The sequence below is a fragment of the Falco punctatus genome, assembly GCF_963210335.1.
Source record: "Falco punctatus genome assembly, chromosome: 1".
Taxonomy (NCBI): Eukaryota; Metazoa; Chordata; class Aves; order Falconiformes; family Falconidae; genus Falco; species Falco punctatus.
The window spans coordinates 3,623,560-3,649,883 of NC_137580.1; the positions used below are offsets into that span (position 1 = coordinate 3,623,560).

At 38.7% G+C, this 26,324-nt stretch overlaps 1 protein-coding gene across 18 annotated transcripts in view; it reads left to right on the forward strand.

The window, feature by feature from the left end:
- The window catches only part of TENM3 (teneurin transmembrane protein 3), a 437,496-nt gene that overhangs the window by 354,351 nt on the left and 56,821 nt on the right, over positions 1 to 26,324 (forward strand). For 12 of the 18 annotated variants that reach the window (XM_080379140.1, XM_080379147.1, XM_080379150.1 and 9 more), the window contains 3 exons: positions 2,630 to 2,815; positions 16,569 to 16,595; positions 19,152 to 19,298. In XM_080379140.1, the coding sequence (XP_080235266.1) occupies positions 2,630 to 2,815; positions 16,569 to 16,595; positions 19,152 to 19,298 (360 nt within the window). The remainder of the gene's footprint in view (positions 1 to 2,629; positions 2,816 to 16,568; positions 16,596 to 19,151; positions 19,299 to 26,324) is intronic. The other 6 variants (XM_080379148.1, XM_080379151.1, XM_080379152.1 and 3 more) reach the window with 1 other exon arrangement.

Here is a 26,324-nt window from a genome sequence, read left to right on the forward strand (position 1 = left end):
AAACTAGAGACAATCACATTTTTTAAATCTCTCCAGCTAATTGGAGGTATTTTTATTGAAAAACAGACAGTGTTCAAGTTTGAAGGCAAAGGAATGCAAGAGTGAATTCTAAACAGCTTTCGAGGAAGGGCGCAGGCTGCCAGAGTGGAAGGAGTTGGTAGGAGTGAAGAAGCAGAGGGATTTCTTGAAGTCAGAAACAGCTTATTAAAACTGTAATCTGAGCCTAGAAACAAAAGGAGGAAATGTCTGGAGGTACTGTCACAGAGAACAGACTCTAAATATTTCTGAAGTGTTACAGCAGTCTTTTGACAAATACGGGTTTTCAGAGTACTGGTAGTCACATATCAAAAGAGAAATCATGGCTAACTGCAAGACATACATTTGTCTAAAACAGTTCATATAACAGCTCAGATGATTTTGTTAATGAAAACTGAACACATGGGCTAGCTGGGTCTATGCCAACTTATGAATAAATGTAACTTTTTCATGAGGAACCATCCTTTTAAAACAAATGTACTTCCAGACCAGGATCTGTGATAACTCCGTAATGGTTTATGCATATGAGAGTGATAGGATGGAGTTCCAAACATTCAAGAAAAGTGACAGAGAGAAGGATATGCTGTCTTCTTTTAATTTGTTTAGAAGGAAAAAAGCCTTCTCTGAACATTTCTAGCACTAAAAATGGCTTTTTATGAGAGACCCTTTCTAGTTCTCAGGCAAAACATGACTCCCCTGTTTCTTGACGATACACTTATGCTCCATCTTTTACTTACGTTTCAAGGAACGATTTGTCATTAAGATAACATAAAATATTTCTGATCTCCTCAAATATTTCCAAAGTGTCAAACTCATAGAAGACCTCTGTAAAAGTACTCAGACTATTCGCTGAAGTTGTGCAAAATGACCTTCAGAGTGGTACGCTAAAAAAGTAAATCTTACCCATAAACATTTTGTTACGCTGCTAGATGAAAAAAAAGAATTGTGTTACTTCCATCAGAGGGCTTTATAGGTTTGAAATCAGCAGAGCTTTCCTCTATCTTCATCAGCAGTTTGTCCGTTAATTAGCCCTTCAATTCCACTTCAATTAAATTAACTCTAATTAATAAATTCATTACAAAGATTGACGTACCTTGCTCAAAGCTAGTGTGCTAAAAGCTGATAAACACCTTCACCCTAATGAAAAATTGATTAGATTGAAGAGAAATAAACCTTTCTTACTTGGAGCTGCGTTGACATTTTGCCACTCTGAAGTTAATCAAACCATCTTGCATCTCTTAATCAAAAATTTAATTCAAGGTACATATAAAATGCTGTATAGGGGAAAAAAAAAAAAAGGAGGGGGAAATTACAGCTGTCTTTCTTCGTAAAAGTTTTGGACTGTTTCTTGTGGGAAATGTCACAGCTTTTTGATACCATGTTTAATGTTCCACAGCACTTTGATACAGTGGGTTATTCTCTATGGGGAAGAAAAACACTGTCGAGTGGGAAACTGGAAACCTTTCTTGCGCTGAATGCTTCTCTCTTTTGCTCTTGAAAATAATTTCAGTCTTTTATTACTGAACTGTTTGTTGTCTTTTACAAGAAAACAAAAACTAAATACAGTACTTTTATGAACTAGTACGTGGTTACAGCCAGCTGTATGCCAAGGAACTAAAGCAGCCCCTCAGGCTGTATCGCATCTCCTCTTGTTTTTCTGTTGTCTGCTTAGCAGAGGAAAAGTTTGCTGGAGTCTGACTAAATGAACCAAAACTGTAAATGCAAAATCTGGCAGTCTAAATTATCATCATGTATTAGCTGAGACTTAACATGCGTTGTTTGGCCTCAGACTACCTTTGGCTGTTAACATATTTTTCAATTATTCTATCACTTATGAGATCCTGTTACTATATGTAAACGACAAATTAAATTGCTGTATGTTGATGTATTTTTTTAACAATCTATTATTTAAACCAGACTGTTCGTAGCTGTCACTGATACAAATTTACTGGAAGTAAAAGAGAATCATCTTTTATATTTAACAGATGTGTCAGTATGTCAGCATAGTACTAATTTGTCTCACTAAGGCTGATTCTTTATAATGAAAAAATGTGTCACAAATGGCACATTTTTACTTTGGAAAAAAAAAAAAACAGGGAGCAGGATAGGGAGGGGAAACCTTGTTAAAACGAACTTTCATTAATGCTAGATTTTCACTCGGAGCACACAGTGACCTAGGTCTATGTTACATGTAGTCACTAGGAGTACACTGTAAGTTCTGCTAGGTCTAAGTGCCATATAATCTAAGATAGAAAAGATATATACTCTTCAAGACATATGTGATCACAAAACATATGACTGAAAATTACTCGGAGCTAACAGAAGAGCTGTTAACTGAGGGGGCATTTAAGCACCACTAAGTCAGCTGGATAAATAAGTGAGCATTAGCACAGAGATAAAACTCTGTACTCCGTATTCTGTTGGGTCCTACCTGAAAATGCCTTGCACAGTAAATTCCTTTGATTTAATTTTCAGAGATTTTGCCTTTCTTGTTCTTCGCATGTCGAGTTAAAATGCAGCGCTGCTAATTAATGCATACCCTCTTTCTCCTGTGTGTACTCTCTTTTCTCCCCCCTTCTTTTCTCGAATCCAGAAATCTGTTCGGTGGACTGCGGCACACATGGCGTGTGCATGGGTGGCACGTGTCGCTGCGAGGAAGGCTGGACGGGTGCAGCCTGCAACCAGAGAGCCTGCCATCCCCGCTGCGCGGAGCATGGCACCTGTAAAGACGGGAAGTGTGAATGTAGCCAGGGATGGAACGGCGAGCACTGTACCATTGGTAGGCTGGCAATGCTTTACCTGGTCTTCGCTGCAAAATTCAAACAGCCAGCGCTGCTGGCCACATCTGAATAACAAGTGTATTACTTTGAAGCTTGTTTCTTCAAACAGAATATTGCACGTGTCAGCCTGTGTAAGGGAGTGGGTATTTTAAGAAAGGAAATGGTTATATAGTGGCTTACCAGTTCTTCATACCTCATTTGCCACGAAAAAGGACGTGGAATAATTTCTTTTTCAGTCTTTTAACTGCCTTTTGCTGAGGAGGAGGTTACTTTTCTTTTAACCTGTAAAGATATTGTTTGATTCCTGTTTTCCTGTTGTTAATAGCTTTACTTTTTTCAGAAATGATGCTTCCTGTTGTTTTGGGGGGTTGTTTTTTTCTTCTGTGAGGAAGAAGCTCTAAGAAGTGACTTGCCTACACAAAAATGTCACTACCACCTTGTAATAAATGTGATCTAGTTGCCCAAAATTATCTTCTTGTCAACATAATGCTCTATTTTAGAATGATGTCAAATCTCTTACACATAAATAATGTAAGTTTAATATAGCTGATTAAGAAGAGGCCATCCTTAATACGGCTTCTGTGTTTCTGTAATCGGGTTAGTCCTAGCACGTAGAAACCTTTTGAAATTACTGTGCCTTTATCAATGGAGCTTCTCTTACTCAGTTATTTACAATCTGTATGTCCCATATACAGCAGGATATTCCTCTCCACTGCAGAGGCCTTGACAGTGGACTAGCATGAGAAATTACGCATGTAAATAAGGGGAGGAGTTGCCAAAAGTTTATCATTTTCATATTGATTTTGTATAGCTGTAGCACTAAGAAATTCCCTTCCATGCTAAATCTCCCTTTGTGCAAGACACTGCAAGTCTGTAACAGAGGAGGAGGGTCCCATCCAAACAGGTTTTGTTTCAGTATAACCACACAGGGAAACTATTCCCTAACAACAGGTAGGAAGCCCAGACAAAGGACTGGAAATGGTCTTAACTGCAAGAGATGTCTAGCTCGTACCTAGGTGTGTGGAGAGCATTGCACGAAGCTCAGCAAAGGCTGTAACAGGTGTAACGACGTGGCTCTGCAGAGGTATTTATGGGACACATCCCCCAGGCGTGAGAAGATCACGGCTAAGCACTTAGAGGTGGATTGAATAGACAACAAAAGAGGTAACCACAGGTCAAACAGAGGCAAGAGTAACACTGAGTGATGGGAAAGTCACAGATAATCTGAAGAGTCAAAAAAAAAAATCCAGGAAGTAGAAAAACCCCATAGTTTGGAAAGGTGGAGGAGAGCCAGTTGAAAGAGGTGATACAGCCAAAGCAACAGGTTAGGTCAGTAAGTGTAATAGCGGTAGAGCTGATGGATGTGGATATAGTATGATTTGCTTTTGTCACAAGCTAAAAAGAGGCTGGAGAATTTGAACTTCCATGGATGTTTTGGGAGGGCTGCAACTCCAAATGTGTTAGCACAGCTGGGCCATCACTGGGGCATGAGCATCTAGAAACCAGTAAAACCCAGGCTGTGCTCCTGGGTAGGTTACAGCCCTGCCCGAGAGGCGGCATGGTGGTGCTTGCTGCGTGGGGAACAGTGGTGTGAGCTTTCAGGGCAAGGACAACCAGGGCCTGTTACAGCTCTGTTAACTGATACCTACATCACTGGGCCAAGATGAGGCAAGTTTTTGTTTTGTAGAATGGAGTCAGGTGTGAAGTAGTAAGATTGATTTGTGAATTATTTTTGACAGAAATCACAATCGATTTTGTTGTTGTTGCTGTTTGCTAATGAGAATGAGACACATGAAGGAGAGGGAACCAAGGTGCATCTGCAGAGTCCCAGGGCGAGAGTCGGTAGGGTTAACGTTTTTGAGGAGCTTCCAGAAAACATGCTGACAAAGAGAGTAGAGAGATGGGGAGAGAACCGCTTTCTGAACAATAAAATAAAGTAAATCTTTAGAAGTAGGATAAAGCCTTTCCCTTCACTGCTTTAACTTGCCAACAAGCAATTACTCAGCAGATCGCGCTGCTGTTGGTCTTGCTGACCTTGGCAGCATTTCAAGGGTTGTAGTTATACACGGATGAACTGCTCTTGAACAATTTTTCCAACATATTAAGCACAAACAAGTTTTTCCTCAGCACTGGGTGAGCAGGTCTGTCTTTCCACCTGTTTATTCTTTAAATGGGTGTTTACTTTTTGGCTGCTGCTGTAAAGATAGTTTGATTTGTTTATATTGCCCTTACAGTCTTCAAGACAAGTAATGAGGTACAGGCTCTAGCCTGCTGTTGTATTTATTTCTCTTAGAGCTGTTCTCTTCAGGAGCTCAGTGTTACGGAGGAACGAGGTCATTTTATTGCTCATTTCCAGGAGTATTTCCACTTAGTGGAGTAAAAATTGCTGCCTCCTCGGCTTGGCAGATGAAGGGTCAAATTGCTTTTCTTTCACCTGCCCTAAAGTAAGTAGCAGCTCTTTCTGAGCAATAAATTCCAAAACACAAGGGACATCAGAATGATTCTCTATGCAAACCAGTTTTTTATTGTCACCCTTCATTTGTAACCCCGGCATTTTATGCTGCTTACAACTCTCAGCTTGGTAGCAGAGTATTTACGTGATATGTGTGAAAGACTCCCACGCTTCCTTTATACTTCTATAAATAATTACCGCCTCCTTATTTCTAAAAGTCATTAACCATTTAGCTGCAGTAGTGTGAAGTATTTTAGAAATGCAGATATATTTGTTTGTTGCAGCTATTAGCTGGAAGTCACATGAAGTGCAACAGCCTAAATTTACAACTTCTTTGTGAAAGAAATATTCCAAAGAAGTTGTAAATTTTAAGGGCAATGCACTTTAATCACTTTTTGGGAGGGGAATAGCTCGCCAGATCTCTAGCTGGATGCACAAAATGGAGTAGATATATATGCATTAATCACAGAGGTGCTAACTGGAATGTGTATTGAATCATCTGAATCCTTAACTCATTTGATCAAACAGATCAGGGTACTTTTGTGAAGCATAAATGCCATTTAAAATAGTTTAAAAGTTTTGCACCTCATCGAATGATTTTTATGTATTTCTGAATGCTGACTATCTGTCCAGTCTCATTTTCAGTTAGCCCACTGTTTATATTATTAGTTGACATGTGTTAAAGGGTAGGAAGAAGGAAAAAACCCAAACTTTTATCTCCTTAATTAAAAAAAAGTGGTCCTTAGTTTTATTCCTCTCTAATATCTCTTAAACCCTAGATTGCATCTTGAGATACTGTGATTTTTATGTATACTTAAAGATATTAAAATGGGAATTTGGCCAAAGGAAATTCTAATTGCTTCCAGGGAACATTTTCTTGGTTTTATTTCAATACTTCAGGATATCAGGAAGCAAAATCATAGGTGATTGCAAAGGTGTGCTTTTTGTGTTGAGAAAAAATTTAGATATCTGCTTACCTGGCTTAAAGCATTTTCCTAAGGCTGAGGATTGCAATACTTTGATTTGTGAGACAGAACAGAATAGACTAAATCAGGGTGAGGTTATTTTCTTTTTTGGAAGCAATGCATATATTAAGGTGGGCAAGATTGTTTTGACTAGTGCAGTAAACCTGATGAGTGATGCCGATATCCCCTGTTCCATTACACATCTCTGGCACAGGGTAATTCCACTTCAGTGCCACACTTGCAAGTCATTGTCTTTGCTCTGAACATATACTTCCAAATATTTATCTTAAAGATGTTCAGCAGATAAGTACATGCTCAGTACTGTGATGAAATGAATCTAATAAAAATTAACAAAACTCAAGATTTAATGCTATTGTTTAGCATCTTGCAGGTTTGAACTAAACACTGGCAATGTGTGTTTCAAATACTAAACAGTTTAAGGCATCTACATTGTTTACTGTCTTTTCCTTCCTGAGAACTGTAATCATAGAACCACGGAATGGTTCTGGTTGGAAGGGACCTTTAAAGGTCATGGAGTCCGATTCCCTGCAGTGAGTGAGCAGGGACATCTTTAAGTAGACCAGGCTGCTCAGAGCCCTCTCCAGCCTGTCCTTGAACGTTCCCGGGGATGGGGCATCTGCCACCTCTATAGGCAACCCGTCCCAATGTTTCACCACCCTCATTGTAAAAAAATTCTTCCTTATATCTAGCCTGAATCTACCCGCTTCTAGTTTCAAACCATTACCCCTGTCCTGTCACAACAGGCCCTGCTAAATTGGTTTAATGTAATGTTTTACCATTGCCTGTATCCCTGTGTGAACAGGTTCAATCAACAGTTTACTGCAAAGCTATGGAAAATGACCTGCCAGCTGTTTATTTGGTCTGGGAGTGACATTCGTGGGTCTGAGGTGAACATCCATATATTATTTTGTGAAGCTCAACCTGCATCTCAATGTGATACAAGACCACATATGCACAGCTGGTGCCCAGGTGATAGCCTGGATGAAAATTTGCTCTGTAATTAAGTTTTCATAACACAGTTGTGCTAAAACATGTTTTTGTTTCCTTTCTGTCCTCACTTGCAATGAGTTCAGTGACCCTCTCCTGTCTGAGTAGTTGTTTTGTGAGATTGGAACAGATACCATTTCAGGAAGTCTATTATTTTTTGTGATATAACTGGTATGTACCATGAGTACATTAAGGAACTGTCATAGGAAGCCCATAAATATGAATACTTTTCCAGCTGCTTTTCCATTAAACTCTGTTAGCTGAATGAAATTAGTAAATAATTATGTTGGTGGGGAACCTGCTATATCTATGTGCTGTCTAACATCTCAGTTTTACAATGCAGCTTAATTTTTTCTATAGACCAAATTAGTTTTAGAGTAATCTAAATTGCAAATTGGCTAATTTGCATTAAAACTATGCCTTCTTGCTCAGATTTGTCAACACCTCTTTTTTAAAAAGTCTTTAACATTAAGCATGGGTGGGTAAGACCATCTGTTTATGGAGCTTGCCTGCAGCTCCATTACTTAGCACGAGACAGATTACAGCTGTTTAATTGTTATCATGTTGAACGATTATCTTTCAGTCCAAAATTAATATTTATATATGTATGCATGGAAAGCATGTCGTTAAACATAAGTGGTCTAAATGTGGATTAATGTCATTAAGCATTCATATTAATCCCTCAGGAAGGCTAAAAGTTAGCATCGTGGTACTTTCATGCTAGTTTTGACTGCTGCATGAGCCTACTTTACCTGGTATACATGGAATAGAAAATCAAATTCAGTGGTGGTCCACTGTAGGAGTGTGCAGCTTGTCATGTTTTAATATTCTGGCGAGAATTGGGATCCAATTGTTTTATCTTCTAAGATTTCCCCTGAATTTTAGTTGAGAAAAAAATAACAGTGGGCAGCAAAGTATTTATTTTAACCCTTTTCTTGGCATGAAAGGACACTAACATGACATTGAAACCAATCAAACCAAAAAATAAATTTTCTTCAGCAAGAAATTTGTAATTTTAGCTAGGAAGAGCAAGAAAGTCATCTGAATTACTTTCTTTCAATCAGAATTATGAAAAAAATAAATAACATCTAGAGCACACTCCCCTAAGTCTGTTTCCATTGGTACAGACTCTGTCCTGGTGACTGATAAAAATGGTTTTCAGACAAACATGAATGCGTTTATGTGCTGGTTTTCTAGGTGACCATGAGCAGTGTAAGCTCAGTACTGCTAACGTTAAGGAATGCAAAGAAGTAATCTCCTCCACTAAGTTATATGGTATGCACCTGCTGTCTTCAATGTATGTTCGGTTTACGGCTCCTTACATTACTGATTTCAAATATGACTACAGGGAAATGACACTTTATCTCTTTATAAGATCAGAGAGCAAGTCAAGACAAATGTGTTCCTCCTGTTAATTAAAGGAAGTGCTTATAGAAAATTTGATATGGCTATATATCATTACAATATATATTTTTGAAGGTATTCATGGACCAGTTTGAGGGCTTGATTGATCTTCCCCACATTTGCAGATTAGAGGCAGAGCAGCATGGATAACCAGTATTATGATGACCATTTTTACGGTCATTTTAGTACTGATGCTAAGCTGCCAAGCATGGTTTATTTTTCTTCAAAGTTTGAATTACTGAGAATATTGATATTTCATAGTGGTTTAATGTGCTAGGTATTTAATGTACCTTAATGCATTCGTGCCAAGAATTCTTAATAAATTTTAAGGTTCTGTTGAGATTTTAGAATTTTGATCAGAAGGAAAATTTTGTCCATAAAATTAAAATAATTACTGCTGTATGAATACATTCTGTAATTCTCAGAATTCCTACATTTAAGCTTTTCCTTAGTTTTGAGTTCGTGGAATTATACCTCAGTAAAACTTTCATCTTAAAAGTAAGATTGGATCTGAATGAACGTCTGACCTTTGCCATTCAAACAGTTTATTCTCAGATAAAATCAAATAGCAATTAGTTTACCACAATATTGTGAGTGAAATCCTACTTTCAAAACACATGACTACATTGGAGTTTGGATTTCACCAGAATATTTATACTTTTATTCTCAATGCAGAAATTCCATGAAAAAGAAAAGATTACTTTCTTGGCACCCAGAGGACTAATAACCACAGTTCGACAAGATTTCATGAAATTTAGAACAAATACGGTTTTGATCTTTCCTGTGCCTGAAGGGCATGTTTTTAATTTGCCAGGCCAAGCCCTCAATATGCTAAGTATTTGTATGTTTGGTAACTATAAAAATACTCAATTGCCAGGTGAATTTAAAATAGTGCACGCATATCTGAAGCTGTGAAAAAAAGTGAATTATTGGTCAGGCCTTAACACATTGCAAGACCAAGTATCTCAAAGACAAATTATCTGTTAGCATACTTTAAATTGCTAATTGGTTGATTTGCATTCAAATAAGGACCACATGTGAAGTTCAAGTTTAGGCACTTCTTCAGAAAACAGCAGAATCCTCTGAGATGTGAAGAATTTTAAAGCACGTTGCACAGCTTACTTGAGCTGAAGTGGCGAGAAAGTAAGTGCTTTTGTTCTGTTGTATAGTTGCATGCTGGTCAGACACACTCTGAAAGTACTCCAGTCAGGAAAAAAGACAGAAACGATAATGGTTCCCATCCCATTCCATCCTCTTAAGATGTTTTCAAGCCAAATTTATCTTTCATGCAGTTCTTAGCATGTCAGGTTTTACCTGCATCTGAGGCAGGTCTTTGCAAGTTTGTCAGAGGTCTCAAATAGGTGTTTGACCGTTTTTTCAGCCTGTACATGTGGGACAGTTTTAAATCCTTAATGGCATATACCCTTTCTTCTAAATCCTTTTCCAGCAAAATAGTTGTTTAATAGGAAACAACACCGCTCATGAATTTATCAGCAGTCCCAAACTTCCTACATCTACTATATCCTTAAAAGCAACTGTACCTTTTATTCTAAGATACATGTGGCTTTCCCATAATCCTGATGAGAAATCTTACTTCATAGTAAAATTGGGATGGACCCTAGAACAAAAAAATCGGAAGGATAATGGGCTTACATGCCTTTGTACATGAAAACCCATAAATGGTTGCTGCAAAGAACAGTTGTGGTTTTGGCAAGGGGTAAATCGCAGTGAATTCGGGTCTCTCTGCAGAAACATACACAGCAGGTATTTCTGCTGCAGGTCTATGTAAACACTGGGAGAGAAGTGCAGAAATTAAGAAGAAGGTATGATTTCAGGGGGAGGATTATGTTTTGGCCAATGTAGGGAGAGGAAAAAAAAGAAGGTTGCCTGAAACTATTATTCCATCCATGTATTCTCCTTTACAAGGAGGGCAAGATGGGAATTTAGGAGTGAAAAATTATCAAAAGGGAAGAGTGTTTTTAATCCTCCTCTATTGGCAGCAATGCTGTGAACATATGGTATGTCTAAGACAAGGTTCTTATAAACGCAGGGAAGGGATGACGACCATGCGCTGCTTACAGTGGAAGAGCATGTGCTTTCAGTACTGTTCAGTGATGAATAGAGAGAATTACATTTGCAAATGACACCAAAGCCCGCTGCCCCCAAGCACTTTGGAAGACAGGACAAGAATTTAAAATTACTCTAACAAATAGCACCGACTATGCAGAAAAATGAGGTGTAATTCAACAAATGCTGGATTCTGTGCTTAAGGAAGAATAATCAACTGCACAAATTCAAGTTAGGAAGCAGCTCACCAGGCAGAAGAGGCTCAGAAAAGGCTGGAGTGGATGAATCATTTGACATGAGCGAACTGCTTTAAAGACAGGCCAGAACAGTGGGTTTTAAAACTTTATGAATTCTGGGCTCCTTTAAGTTTTCTGGTAGAGGTACGGAGCTCCTCAGAAATTGCATGTGGACACATATGGCTTTTTATAGTCTCTTGTTGAGAGTAAAAGCAGTTGTTCAAAGCAATCAATGCATTATTTCTTAAGACTGATGTGAGTAGAATAAGAAATACTGGGTTTAAGTATCACAAGGGATATTTGGTTGTTTACATTCCAAAGATGTTTGAATTGTCAGGGTAGTTAAACTGTGGCTGGGTGGAAATGAGAGGAACTTAAAGAGTTTTCCCATAGCCAGGTCAGAAGTAAACCACCACAGACCGAGTCTTGAATAGGTTAGAGGGTGTAGGCCACAGCTGTCAACTCTGTGTTTTGTACCAGTTCCACCCAAAAAGCACAAAAACCTGTTTACCCAAAGTGCTTGCTCCCTAAAGCTTGCAATGAAACTCAAGACTTGTTTCTCTTCTGTTGGCAAGTGTCAGTGAAACCACTGATGAAGTATGTGCCTCATCCCTTGCTACTCCTTGGCTGCACAGGGAGTAAGAAGTACGGTTCGTAACACTTTGTTAGCACAGATGGCAGAGACATAGGTGGTTCATCAAAGCTTCCCCACTGCTCACTGGGAAAAAAAATGCAGTACCGCAGAATGGAATCTCTGGGGTGTTTTCCCTTCTTTTTTTCCAGTTTGCTTTGTGTGCATACGGCTTGAGAACTTTGAAATGCCAAAAAAACATGTTAAAAGAACTTTAGCGAAGTTGCAAAATGAAGAACCTAAAGTTAAGAAGCCGCAAGAGAACACTTTTACGTGTCTTTATCATTATATAACAGAAGATGTGACACTAATTATAGTATATATGTATCATTGTAATAAAAAAATTCAATGGTATCTTCAACTGCTTTTCCCTCTGCACCCGACAGACATGATTTAAGAACATTGCAAGGCTGTGAAGGGCTGTCACATGCAAAAACTCCACTTCACTTGTGCCAGAGACTGGTGCACAGGGTGATCTCCTCATTAAGAATGATTTTGAAGAACTGGATTCCACCCTTGCTTCTACCATGTATTTTCTGTTAGTCATTCACAAAAGCAAACTTTAAAGGCGTGTCCTCTGACTGTTCTTCATTTTCTGGGGACCTGACTGACTTATGTGTGAATTGCTAAAATGCTGGTTTGTGTATGAAATCCCATATAATTCTAAGTATTCTGGAAAATCACATCATAGGTGTTTGCAGCCCAGTGGATGGAGACTTCTCATTTTAATCTTTCCATGCCTTCCTTAGTCGCTCGGTGGCAAAAATGAGATAAGGATGCACTTCTGTGTTCACCCCAGTATTGTGAAGACACTGTACTAAATATTTTGACTTAAGGAGGAAGATGATAGAAAAGTCTGTAAGGAAACAGCCACTTCTTTGTTGAGGTTAGCACGGTGTGCCTGCACTAGGACATGAGCCGTTTGTTGTTCGTGAGGGAATGAGTGCTGAATGAGGACTGTCACCTCTGTGCCTTGACAAAGGAAGAAGGGTCTAAGAATTGCACAGGTACCCACAGACCCAGCATTGCCTAAATTCGGGGTTGTTTGACTTGGCCACTCTAATAATAGTCTTGTAGTGTGGTGGTGGCAGGGTGTTATTTGTCATACGGATTGTGAACAGTTTTGTACAAATTTTAAAAATTGATTAAAATATTAAGATGCTAAAACTTTCTAACTCTGAACAAATAGATAAATGTATAGATAGCTTAAGGAAAACGGTATACTATCAACATACCATAGTTTGCTTACAGTCAGTTTTCCTACCAGGAAATTAAGATGGCATTTTTTCCTGTTATCTCCTTATATGACATTTAGCGCAAGGTTATGTAGAAGTGTAAACACACCTGATGCAAGATACGTTGTTTACATCTTCCTGTAGAAGATGTACGTCTGAGAGCAAGAAGTTTGTGTTAGCAGCAGAGAGATGTATGCAGTTGTTCACCAGTGGACGGGAATTGCTACACAGAGTTGTGGGAGATGAGGAGAGTAAGCAAAGCAGAGCTTGCTCAGGAGGGAGCAGAACTGTGTTCATCATTATTGTAGCATACATTTCTTCATCTGTTTTTTTTTTGGTTTTTTTTTTCCTTTTCCCCCTTTGGCTCTGTTCTCTGTGTCTAATTTCTCCTTTCCATTTTCTGTTAGAGGGAGAGGCTGTAATGCAGGAAGGATGGAAGGAAGCCGATAGGGTTGGTGGAGAGGAGGCAAGGGTTTGGCTCACACTTTCAAAGTGTAGAAAGCAAAAAAAAAACCTTAAAGTTAGTTTTTAATTTAGGCAGACCTTGATCGACACGGCTTTGGTCACATTCTTTGGTATTTTTGCTTCACAGCTGGGGGTACTATGAGGTGAAATTCTGCTCTTACAGCAAAGTAACTTGTCACTCATGTGGAGCTGTTGGTACTGTAATGGGACTATATATACCCTACAAAAGATGTGTGGCATGTTGTAGTCTAGTGTACAGGTTACAAAGATTATGATGGGTGAAGACGTCTGGTGGAGGATAATAATGTAAGCTAATAGAAATATAAATTTGCTATACAGTATTTAGAAGCATGTCACCATTATAATCCTTTATGACAGAATAATCGGAATAAAGCAGTGTTATAAGTACCAATTAAGGAACATCAAATCAACGGGTATGTGACTCATGCTGATTTGAACAGGAGCTGATTGGGATAAATGGATTTAATATGTACTTTTATTCTGTGGCTATTCTGTCATACCTGGAGGAAGTAGCATATGAATAATCTAAGGAAGACATTGACTTACATCTCTGATGGGAAACTAATGGGAGACATTAAATTAAAAAGAAAAAAAAGTCAGGGTTCTGACTGGTTATGAAATATGCAGTGTTAAATGTGAATTTGCCTGACTTATCAGTTCTTTGTAAAATACATTTACATGCCACATATTTATATAAATATCCACACACATTGATAGCATTATTTATATTTTATGTTGCATGAATTTTGAATGCCATTTACATCTTCGTGGATTTTGACTATCCTAGAACATATACAAATTTTATATCTTCATTTTTATTTTTCTTCATTCCATTTGGAGCTATATGAAGTCCCTCTATTCCTGGATATATAGCAAGATTTTAAATTTCACAGTCTTAAACCCTGCAAGAAAACCCTTGTAGGTATATTGTCTAGTCTATAATTAGACTTTTTAAGGACTTAACATAACCCACATGTGCCAGATGTGTAAATATCTTGCCAAGGAACACCAGCTGAGATGCTCTATCCGACTGAAGTGCTCCAAATCCCACCTAGAATTCTCTATACAGAGCAAAAAATGGTTTTATTGTTCACTTCCAGTCAGAGCTGGGTTCAGTTGCAATTGCAGTGCCATGAAGGTAAGGAAGACAGCATGGCTAGTTAAACTTCACTGCAAAGTTATACTGGTTTTGGTCACTCATTTTCTGCTTTTTGATTTTTCCAGGATGCTGCATGTTAACCAAAATAGTTTCTAACATTGTCCTTAATGTCAACTGACCATGAGTAAAAGGATGCTGAAAGGTAGCACTTGTTTTCTGATCGGTATAGTTTTATGGTCTGGAACTGACTGACAAGACTACTAGCTACAAGATATCTTAAAAGAGCATTTTCTGAATTTTTTTTCCTTTTTTTTTTTAATGCAGATTGATTTTCTGAAAGGAAATAGCATGTGGGGGCCTGGGATTGCAGTGTTTTCGGTTGCCTAGGAGGGTTTTGTTACGTTCTGTTTTGTTACCTATCCCTACATTTGTAGAGGCATTTAATGTTTCACTGGTGGCCAGATCCATTCCCCAGACAGACCTAATTGCTTTCATTTTATGAAATAAAGCTTAATTTTTCCTCCACGCATACTACACCCTGTTCTAAGAGCAGCTGTGTAGGAGCGCGGGGAATTCTGTTGCATGAGTAAGAGAAGAATTTGATCCACCCTGAAATGCAACTGTATCACTTTTCTTTTTGTTTGTGGTTAATGTGAAAAGCTACTTAGTTTGTTGATACTGTTCTAAATGTTCTGTAATTGATGTTTTCATCTTCTTACTTCCTCTCCCTTTAACCTTACCATTGTAGAAGAAAAAAGACAAGAACAACTGTGCAGTGGACACCTGCCTCTTTGAGAGACAGGGACTAGAAAGTTTCTGCCTCTTAGTTGTAGCGGTGACTGTGGCTACTGTGAGACTATCTCATCATCTCCCTCCTTGGACTTGGGAAGAGCTTTTTCCCCGTTCATCCAAACTAGAGGAAAGGCCGTGCTTAGAAATGCCTTTCTTACCCATCCAAAACACGAAGTTGAAGAGTAATAGCAGATGACAGAGTGCTTGCTAGTATCCTAGCAGGGTCCTTGCTAGGGTATCCTTGCTAGATCCCCAGCAGGGATTTAAAAAAGGGCAATTTTTGAAAGTAAAGAGAGCTCGTGAGGGCCCAGTTGAATGACCTTGTCCAGCAAAACCAGGAGATCGACTCTAGCCTTGTTGACTCATCTTGGCATGTCCCCACTGCTGTGGTCGGTAATGTTCCGTCACCACCCGTGCAGGTGGCTGGGTTTGGTGGCCTGCGATGGACATGTCCTACCTGGTTTTGCTGTGTGACATTTAACCCCTGTAACACACCTGCAGTTGACGTCTGTTTCCTGAAAGTAAGGGAACGTGAGGGAATATAACCCGTCTCTGCTGTGTTTCATGTATTACAAGTAGAGCCTGCTGCTTTAAATCCATCTTGTGCTCGTCTGTCATTCACCCATCTGCCTCCTCAATTTTTTTGCAGAATTTTAGGTGTCATTTTCATAAAGCAAAAGTCTTGCTATTCTTGAATATACTGTGTTATTCATTTTTATCCATCTAAAGCCCAAGTTTAATTTTCGCCCATTTTTCCAAATGAGATGGATCACCACCTACTAACCCCACTACCTCCTCATACACCCGATATATATGATCTAAGTTACTTTGCATACTTGATGTTTGTGCTCGGAAGAATAACTATGGCTGAACTGAAGCAGAAGAAAACTGTTCCTCCTAAAAATCCTTTTAATCCAGCCAGAATTAAGATAGTGCTAGTTATGCTGTCAGAATCATACATGACCTGCAAACCAAAGATCTTCCAGTATGGTCAGTGTTTTAAAGCTTGTAAGCTAATTACTCCTACATTGTGCTGAAAGTGGACATTTTCAACTAGCCTTGATTATATTTTTGTTATACATAAAAATCAAAGCATGTAAAGAGAAGTCAGAAGAAAAACATAGTTTCCGAAAGGTAGCATCTCCTTCTTCTGCGGGCCTCCTTTCTAAAGTAGTTTCTTTGAATCATGACGATGTTTGCTGAAAAGATAATTTCTTGCATTTTTAAAAGCTTTGAATTACATTTTCATTTTGTAATGTAAGACCTCTCATGTCAGGTGCACCTGCTTGATTTGCATGTGAATTCTGAACAGTTCTTGTATTATGTGACACTTCTGAAATGTCTGTCTGTTTTTTTTTTTTCTTTCTAATTCTCAAGCTCACTATTTGGATAAGATAGTGAAAGGTACTGTATATTTGCTCTTTGATGACATGCCTATACTTACATGTACTTTTTTTATATGAATATATAGTTACAGACACACTAGCCTGGGCAAAAGAATCTTCTTTTACATACATTCCATGGATTATAGATTTAACTCATATGACTTTCAATTCATCTCAAATTTTTTAATGGAAACTTTTAATGAAATCTTGTTTGTTATATACAAATGTTTTATCAGTAATTATACATTTATATGCAAATTGTATACATGTGTTAGATTTTGTTTGAACCAGAAACTGAAGATAGTATTCGTTTGCTGTTTGGTGCTTTTTCTCTGTTAGTTTTGTCATTGGACCTCTACCTACAAAACTGTAAATATTTAGGAAACAAAGCAAAGCAATACTCTTGTCACAGAACAAGTGTCATTAGTTCTAAAGGACAGATTAATTATAGATATGTGTGTGTGTATATATATAGACAGATCAATAGAATACCCAGGCTTTTAAACTTTTGTTTATCTGTATGTAGAACATCTGTAGGAAATTATGACTTGTATTTTGCGTGAAGCTAGAAAAAGCTTGTATATGCTACGCAACATTTTCAGTTAAAAAGGTTCAAGGATGCAAAAGCCTGACATGAAACAGCAAAGATTCTTGTATCTTCAGTTATGGTGAAAAAATTATTTAGAAAAATGTTTTAAATATTCCTACCCCTCTTTCCCTGAGTATCTTTCTCTATTCCTTATTTGTGTTTTTTTCATTAGAATATGACAATATTCATGGCAATATCCAGGCTTTCACACAATAAGTTTTGAGTGCACCCAGTTGACTCCTAAAACACTCTGTCAGTATTGCAATTAAGTATGTAAGTCTTCCATAAATTAAACAGAAGAGAGATTAAGAAACAAATAGCTCTCAGTACGTGAACAAATACTATTAGCAGCTACAGTCTGAAAGAATAAGAGTAGCAAGACTAATCTCAGCCTGGCATGATAGCACAGTATCCTTAACGGTAGCATTACCACCTGTCCTCATAAAGAGGTTTTCTCAATCCTCTGCCTTCTAAGAGTAATTTGACAAGAGTTAAGCACCCTTTATAACTTCAAAACTTTAAACTCTGGGAATGTTTGTAATTTGGAGCTACGTGGTTGAACGGTGTCAGTAAGTTCAGAAGTCTTTAGAAGAAAAAAATAGACCATTACTTCTGAAAAATGGTTCTAAGCTCAACTAAGCCTAACCAGGATGAGTCATTAGATTATTTCATGAAGATAGCTCTACAAAGTGAAGAAGTATTTAGACAGTTACTTAAGTGTTTTGGATAAAAGTTTACAGAAAATTGTTGTGTCCAAAAATATCTGATTTGTAGCCACCTTCTCATAAGATACTTAGTGCCATATCTGTACTTGCTTCTGTCAGTGTCTTGTCATAGCCATAGATAAGGAACACCAAAAATCTACATATTTATAGTGTTGTCATCCTCATACAGATCATGTTGGCTGCATGCCAGATTTCATCACTAGGAAGTGACAGTTACTGTTTTTTTTAATGAAATGTTAGACTGAAAACAATTATCGATTTTGGATATATTAAATTATTTTAATTGTTTCCCAAATTTTCCCTCCTTGGCCATAAAAGCAGACAAGATAGGATATAAAGGTAACAGCACAAAAGCCTTAGGGAGATTGTCACAAAAAATCACTCTCTGCTATCTGTCTTGAAGCACGTCACTACCGTGTTTTTGTTCAGTCTATCAATGTTTTATTGTGGTCCTTATGGTATTTCATTTTGTCCGTCCTAAGTAATCAAATACGCACAGCTATTACATTTAGTTGGAAATCCTGTTGGTCCTGTCCCATCCGTATGCAGCCTGAATCCTAATGTTTGTTAGAATAGATGCTAAGCTGCTTCACTATTTCCTGGGCTTTGCTTATTCTGTGAAAAGGAATGTATTTTTGGCATAAAGTATAGTCATTAAAACTGGCCTATACTTTGTGCAATTATTTAACACACTGTAATTTCACATGAATATACGGCAACTCTGAGACCAGATAAAGTTAACGTTCTCTTTTTATTATGTGCCTAAAATCATATCTATTGTCCTGCTTAAGAATTTGGAGGGATTTGTTCATAGTAACAGGGAGCTTAAACATTTGTGCCAGTATGTAACCAATACTGCATAGAGCAAATAATTATCTGTTCTATGAGCGCAGAAAAATGTATCATTTTACCCAGCTCTGTTTGCGCTATGCACTCATCTCTTGTTACTTTGCCAAAAGCCAGTATTTAAAAAACAAACTTAATTTTGTCTGGCCTGCAGGTATTTAGAGGATTGGTGCATTTATTTCCTGCCTGTACAGGTAAGTGGTGTCTCAAGTGTCAGGCCAATCAAAGATGCCACTTTGTTAAGAATTACATTCCCCAGGTAATGTTGCTGTTCCACTCCATGTGCAATTACAGTATTTGTGCTGTTCTTAAGGCCTGTTCCCAGTAAGTGTCCCTTGTTTGTATTTTTTTTTCTTTCTGTATAATTGCAATATTAAAATCACTTGTGATTTTTCTTCTTTGTCTGTTTCGACAGAGGGCTGCCCTGGCTTGTGCAACAGCAATGGGAGGTGCACGCTGGACCAAAACGGCTGGCACTGTGTCTGCCAGCCAGGATGGAGGGGAGCAGGCTGTGATGTAGCTATGGAAACTCTCTGCACCGACAGTAAGGACAATGAAGGAGGTAAGATACACCAAATGGATCTTTAACGCTGGGGAGAACATGGGAGGAATGGAGATTTTGCAGTCAGGTGATTAATTACCGCCATGAGAACCATACACACATTTTACTAACTTCTGTGCCTGTAAGAATACGCGGTGCTATTCATTGCTTTTATATGGCGTATCAGCAAAGCCTTACAAGCTGCTTGTGACAGGTGAGATGTGCGCTTAGAAAATGATGGGTGTCACCTTAGTTTCCCTGCAGTGTTCTTCTATTCTGGAATAATAAAATGTCGTCTCAACTCAGTGAACTGTAGTGGAGAGGGGAAAAAAAAGGAGTTCAAATTTTCAGTGACCTCACAAGGAAATTATCCCAAGAGAAAAGGCCGAACAGGGAGTTTACATTTTGACCTATGATGCTGTTGCTGGAAACAATTGCCTGCCCAGTCTACAGAGATCTAATCCCTCCATAGCCTGTGAATGCTCAGATAAGTGACAGGATGCTCCCAGAAGTCTTGGGGGTTTTTGGCTTGCTTTTACGCAGTCTGTCATTCAGGTGACAGGTAACAATCTGCAGGAAGATGCAGGCAGGACCGTTGACTCTAAGGAATCAATCTGCAATCATCATTGTAGAGTAGGGAAGGTAGAGGGGCTGTGACTTTGGCATGACTTCAGAGTCACAGAAAAAAACCCACAAAAAAACAAGATTAAATGTGAATGCAGTCAAATACTAGATCAGCATAATGCTTTTATTGTCTGTCTTTCTTTCTCTCCTCTCATCAGCTCCTTTTGTTTAACACCTTCAGATTCAGAGCACAGATAAGAAACTCCATTAGGGCCTCGGGGTGATGATAGAGTCATCTGTGACTTTGATTTTCAGCTTCAGACTGTGTATGCCTTTGCCATTGCTGGTTGGCTGTTTGCTCTCATATCCCCACTGCAGCTGGGATTTTAGACATCACAAAGTATAAATAACAGCATCATTTACTTCCCAAGCAAAATAAATAACACAATTAAAACAGTGATGCTGTTTATTGCTTTACACATCATTTGGTTTGTCATCCTTCTCTATTATATATTGTATATTTTGAGTCAGTTTTGCACATGTAGGGGCCTAAAGAATCTGACGCAAAGTGATACACAGAATCTGAGCTAGCGTGAAGCTGAATGTCTCTGCACGTAGGAAGGGAGCAAGAGGAGTGACTAGCCATAGCATTTCCATGCAGAGATGTGCTGTTTGGGGAATTAAGCTGGGCCAGGGAATTGTGACCATAATGAAGAAAGAGAAACCTGCAAGCCTGAAAAGAGACAAAGCAAGGAGGAGGAGAAACTAGGTTAGAGTGTAAACAACATGGAGGCAAAAAAACAGATCATGTAGGGAAAAAAAGTTGAAAGCCCAGTAATAGACTAGAACAGATTCAGTAAACATTAAAGATAATAGAATGACGTGACATATCAGAGGAAGAGCCAAGAGCAGATAACAGAGCTGTGGAAGGAAGAAGGAGCAAGGTGAACAGGAATACCTGTAAACAGAACAAGGGAAAAGAGGATGCTCCTTCACACTGAAAACAATAATAGCTGTTTGTGAGGAAAAGGGGATGATGAACAAGGAATTGGAGCAGAAGGCTCTAACAAGCCTTCTTCAAGAAGAAAGAACAATATTTAAAAAAAAAAAAGTCTTAATGCTGGTATTTTGTTGCTCTTTTTCTCTACTTTTTTCCCCCTTATTTCTTCTACAGACGTTATGCAGCTATGTATGAGGAAGGGGTTGGCCGAACGGTTGTTTTGCCCTCATTGACCTATATAATGCTATTTGTCACTGGCATTTCTTTCAGCAAACCTGATACTAATTTACGTGCTTCAGTACAGAGCATATTCACTTCAGTCTTTGACTAGTAGCTGAGGAAAAGGATTAAAGTATAACAAATCAAATTAAAATCTGGAAGCATACCAAACAAAATTGGGAAAAGAAAGTCGTCTTTGCCAGAAACCCACCTGGAAAGAGAAGCAGTGTTTCTTCCCTTTCCAACAGTGCCTGAGATCAGCCCACTAATCTCTGGAGCAAGCCATGCAAATTCCAGACGGGTGCAGGGAATGGCACAGGGATGCCTCTGTTGTATTCGTTTATTGTGGGCGATGAGGTTATCTGAGCACCTAGCTGAATTTATACCACGACTAGAGGTACTGTGATTTACATCGCACTAGGCTTAGTGGTTATATAATTAAAGTTATCTTGATTATTAGCTGATTGATATGCTGTGGTTAATGTTTGTGTTTCATACTACACTGGATAAAATATATTTCATATATTAATATGAGTATAATTCATTAAGAACAGTGCCTGCTGTTCCTTTGATTCTTAGCTCTTTCTGAGACTTATTGTTCAAATTCTGTGAACATGCGTGTTGATGTCAGTGGGAATATTCTCCGTAGGAAATGCTAATGACATCAAGGCATACTTGATCATTTTCCCTTCTAGATACTATTGACACATGATGGGATGATTATTACTCATCTTCTGTTTAATACAGATTTCTGAGAGGCTTGCAGATCATTTCCTTTCTCTTTAAGGATCACTGGTTTTTTTCCATGTGTTTGATTTGGATAATAAATTACAGAATTTTCTTTACATTGTAGCAACCTACAGGGAATATGCATGCAACAAGCAGACCTTAGGCTGAATTAAACTCCTTTTGACTTTGTGGGGAGAGAGGAGGTCAGAGTCATCGGCGGGTGGAATAAACCTAACCTCCTTACTTGGGAAAAATGTCACTGTTACACTTTAACAAAGCGTGCCATGTTTTGTCATCACTGTAGAAAGAGTAAGCTCTTTACTCTTGAGTTTAGGTTAAGCCTTTATTGAACAGATTCCTTTCTTAAGTTTGCATTTTGTTAGCTCCTATCCAATTACTAAGAATAGTTACAGGTTTCTACCAGCAGGATTTAAGGGCTTATTAACATTCTTTTATTACTAAAATGCAATTAAATACTCTAATAAAGCAAAGCATACTTAGCATTACTGTATTTTTGGAATTACATCCACAGGCTAGGATAGCCTGCTCCTGACAAGCGTTGTCACAGGGTAGTATAAAGTCAGCCTAGAGATTATCTAAACCAAGGCCTCTTCTCTGATAGCAGCTGATAGCAAATGCTTAGCAAAACAGTATAATAGGACAAATGTGAACTTACATTGTCTATGATATACTAGCAGGCTGCTAGTTAAAGTAGGAAATTCTGCCACAGAATGTTTTGAATGTCAGAAGGGTTACTAAGTACAATATAACCCAAGCTCAGGAAATTTCAGGAAGTTCGTAATTGAATTAGGACTGGTAAAGTGGCACGCTTATGTTCTCTGGTTTGTATTCCAACACCTCCTGTTATTTTTCAGCCTTTTGTTTGCATCTGTGTTTGCTGGGGAGTGCTGGTTTGATATATCTGTAGCATTTATCTGCCATGACTCCAGGATTTCTTTCTGGGGTGACAGCTCATTTAGAGCCCAACATTTGATATTTTAGGCTTCTTCACTCCAACAGGAACACTGAATTTGAGTATGCTATAGGTATGCTTATAAAGATACTGCAATAGTAACATTGAACAAGGTCCTTGTGCACTGCTCAGGAATAAATCTAGGACTGTTTCTGCTTTTGTGGCTTTTCCAACCAGCTGCTCCTACAGGCAGTCATTTTTGGTGTCTGTAATTGAGTCCTGTTGTAAAATTGAGCTATGTGAGGGTAACTGAGGTTTGTTAATAATGGTTTTCTGTCCTTTCCGGCCTCTTTCCTTAGTGTGACACAGTCACTGAAACCATCCTGGTGGGATGGCCAGCATCATAGCTCCAAAACCGTATTCTTCCTGTGTAGGCACTGAATTGCACTTCAAGGAGATTTGTTGTTGCCTAAATATATAATCAACTTATTTATGAAGAATGTGATTTATGTAGATCCTTGGCTATGATCTCCCCTTGACACTGGCAGAAATTGTGCCCAGTACTTATTTTGTCCTCCTATTTTTCATCCTTCCAGAGTTTTTATATGTGCCCTTTAAATTCCATTCAAAAGCAAAAACACCCACTGATACATCTTATTCTTTAGACATACATAAGGGTGGGAATCCTCTGTCTTGACTCCTGTAATTTAATGTGTTGGTGGTTCTGTTAGTCTCTCCAAATAAGCAATCTTATCAACAGACCGTGCAATTCTGTGCATTTTGCAACAAAGGGAAAAGTAACATTAGTCAAATTTTTTACAGCTAGACTTTAGCTTTTGAGGAGGAAAACAATAATGTCGTCATTACGTAGCCTTCTGTGTATAGAAGAACCACTTACATCTAGAAAAAAAGAATATAAATAGCCTTCTGAGACTGATAATGATTGTCCAGGTGCCTGTAGGAGTTTCTGTTTTCTTTATAATTTCACTATCATATTTGAGTGATATAACTGATGAGCCGGTGTTGAGCTAAGTCTCATATTTTTCAGGCTAAACAAACTTCGTCAATAATTTTGCAGAGGCATTTCAGAAAGGAAATTTTGCTCTGCTTCACACAGTGCAATAGAGTACTCAACTTAGTGGTACTAGATAGCTCTAGCCACATAAGTACAGAGAAAGAATGAAAAATGTTTTCTCAAGTTATAAGGAGCCAGATTCATAACCATCCGTCACTTGCCTGGGCAAGTTGCTGATAAACTCCACAGAAAAATAACAAACGGCATATCCCTGTATCTTGGCTGGTGAAAATGAGATTCTTTCTCTGATTGATGTTAGCAGAGAGGCTTGTAAAAATGCATTTCCAGCTGATTAGTTCAGAAGGTGTCAATCTCATGCAGTTTTATGACCTGCAGACTATACTCCAGATGTACATTCCGATTTTATAAACTAAGAAAGATGAATGAAGAAATGTGAGCGTTTATTTGGCAACTGCACCAAATACTGCCTGGGAGACCATACAGAGATACAAAACCCCAAAACTGCCATCAGTACCCCCAGCTTTGACACTGATCCAGGTTAAAACCAGGAAGGGAGGTCAGTGCTTTGGCTAGGAAGGGGTTGCATATTGTACTACGAGAATAAGACTTAAAAAAAAATGACAAGAGTGGGCTATTGGAGGCTGGAAAGGCCTCTGGGAATCATCTAGGCCCACCCTCTGCTCAAAGCAGGGTCAACTAGAGCAGGTTGCTCAGGGCCATGTCTGGTTGGTGTTTGAATATCTCCAAGGATGGAGACTCCATGACTTCCCCGGGCAACCTGTTGTAGTGTCTGATCAGTTTCACAGCAAAAAAAGGTTTTTCTGGTGTTTAGACAGAATTTCCTGTGTTTCGGCCTGTGCCTGTTGACTCTTGTCCTTTTGCTGGACGCCACTGAGAGGCAGTCATTTTTTACAGCCTTCCATGAGGTATCTTGTACACGTTGATGAGATCCCCTCTCAGTCTTCTCTTCTCCAGGCTGAACAGGCCCAGCTCTCTCCGCCTTTCCTCACAGGAGAGATGTGCCAAGCCCGTAACCATCTCCACAGCCCTTCACTGAGCTTCCTGTAGTTACGTCCCTGCCTCTCTTGTACTGGAAAGCCCAGCCTGCACACAGCACTCCAGCTGGGGCCTCCCCAGTGCAGAGCAGAGCAGAGGGATCACCTCCCTTCACCTGCTGGCACAACTCTTCCTAATGCAGCCCAGGATGTCATCGGCACCTTCTTTGCTTCAAGGGCATGTTGCTGGCTCATGTTCCATTTGGTGTCCACCAGGACTCCCAATATCTTCTCCTCAAAGCTACCTTGCAGCCAGGTGTCCCCCATCACGTATTCGTGCCTGGGGTTGTTCCTCCCCAGGTGCAGGACTTTGCACTTCTCTTTGTTGAACTGCACGAGGTTCTTGTCAGCCCATTTCTCCAGTCTGTCAAAATTTATCCGAATGGCAACAATCCTCTGGTGTATCCTCATCCCAGGAAAAATCAACATTCTTTTCTCTTAAAAAAGTTTAAACTTTGATACACTTAATGATGACTTTTTCATCCTTTTTTTTTTTTTTTTTCTTTCCCTGAACTGTCTAACTGATCCACACAGCACAGCGGTACTTAGAGGAATACCTTTAGAAGGTCTCTGTTTACCCTTTTTCAACATCTGATAAAAAAAAAAAAAAGGATGATATTTTTCTCTTCAGAAAGAAGTTTTGCTCTAAAGCTACACTCTTTTCTGTAGAGAAGAAGTCATGGGTTTCCTCAGAGTGCTGCATTGGTATATTTTTCAGTTTAGTACAGCAAGCCAGCTCCCTATATAATCTAAATTGAATAATAAAATGTTGGAGCTATTTCAGTCTTGCTGTTCTTTTGGGGAAACAATTATCAGCTATGTGATACCGTATTACATTCATCTAGAAATTTTCTGTAGCTGTCATTTCCAGGCTCATTTTCGTCACTACTTTACTTACAGCAAATTAGTAGTTATCAGTTTGGTCTTGATTTTAATCTTTCACCAAATTAGATTTCCAGTGATGTGACAGATCTAATGCTCCTTCTATGTGAGTATTTCAGCACATAAGCATAAAAGCACCCATGTGTTTAAATCTTGTTTATACTGGCCGGCATTTCTCATCAGTTTATTCAGAATAAAATCTAAATGTTAAATGCGGATTTTGTTCTTGCATACATTTTCATGCAAAGTAGTTGTGGAAACTATTGCCACTAGCAGTAGTGGAACTTTGCCGCTAGCAACAAAATCTTTCTGCCAAGGTATAAAGGAATCCACCTTGATAAATGTTGTGAAATACTTAAGGCTACTTGCAGCATAGGCGTGCTGAGAAACTTCAGGAAAACAGCTGAGTGGGAGTTACTTGTTTCTTTTCTCTAGCAAGCCAAATAACCTCAGATAAAAGCTGCTTAGACCCACCTAAAATGTTTAATATTTGTAAGTTAACAGTGTATGCAGAGCCTGAGCACCTTCATTTTCTGGTTTGTTCAACATGTTTTTAGAAAGTTATCAAATAAATAGGCTTAATTTATACAGGATACTGAGAATATTCAGCTTGCATGGATTTCCATGGGAGTTTTAAGAACTCAGTGGA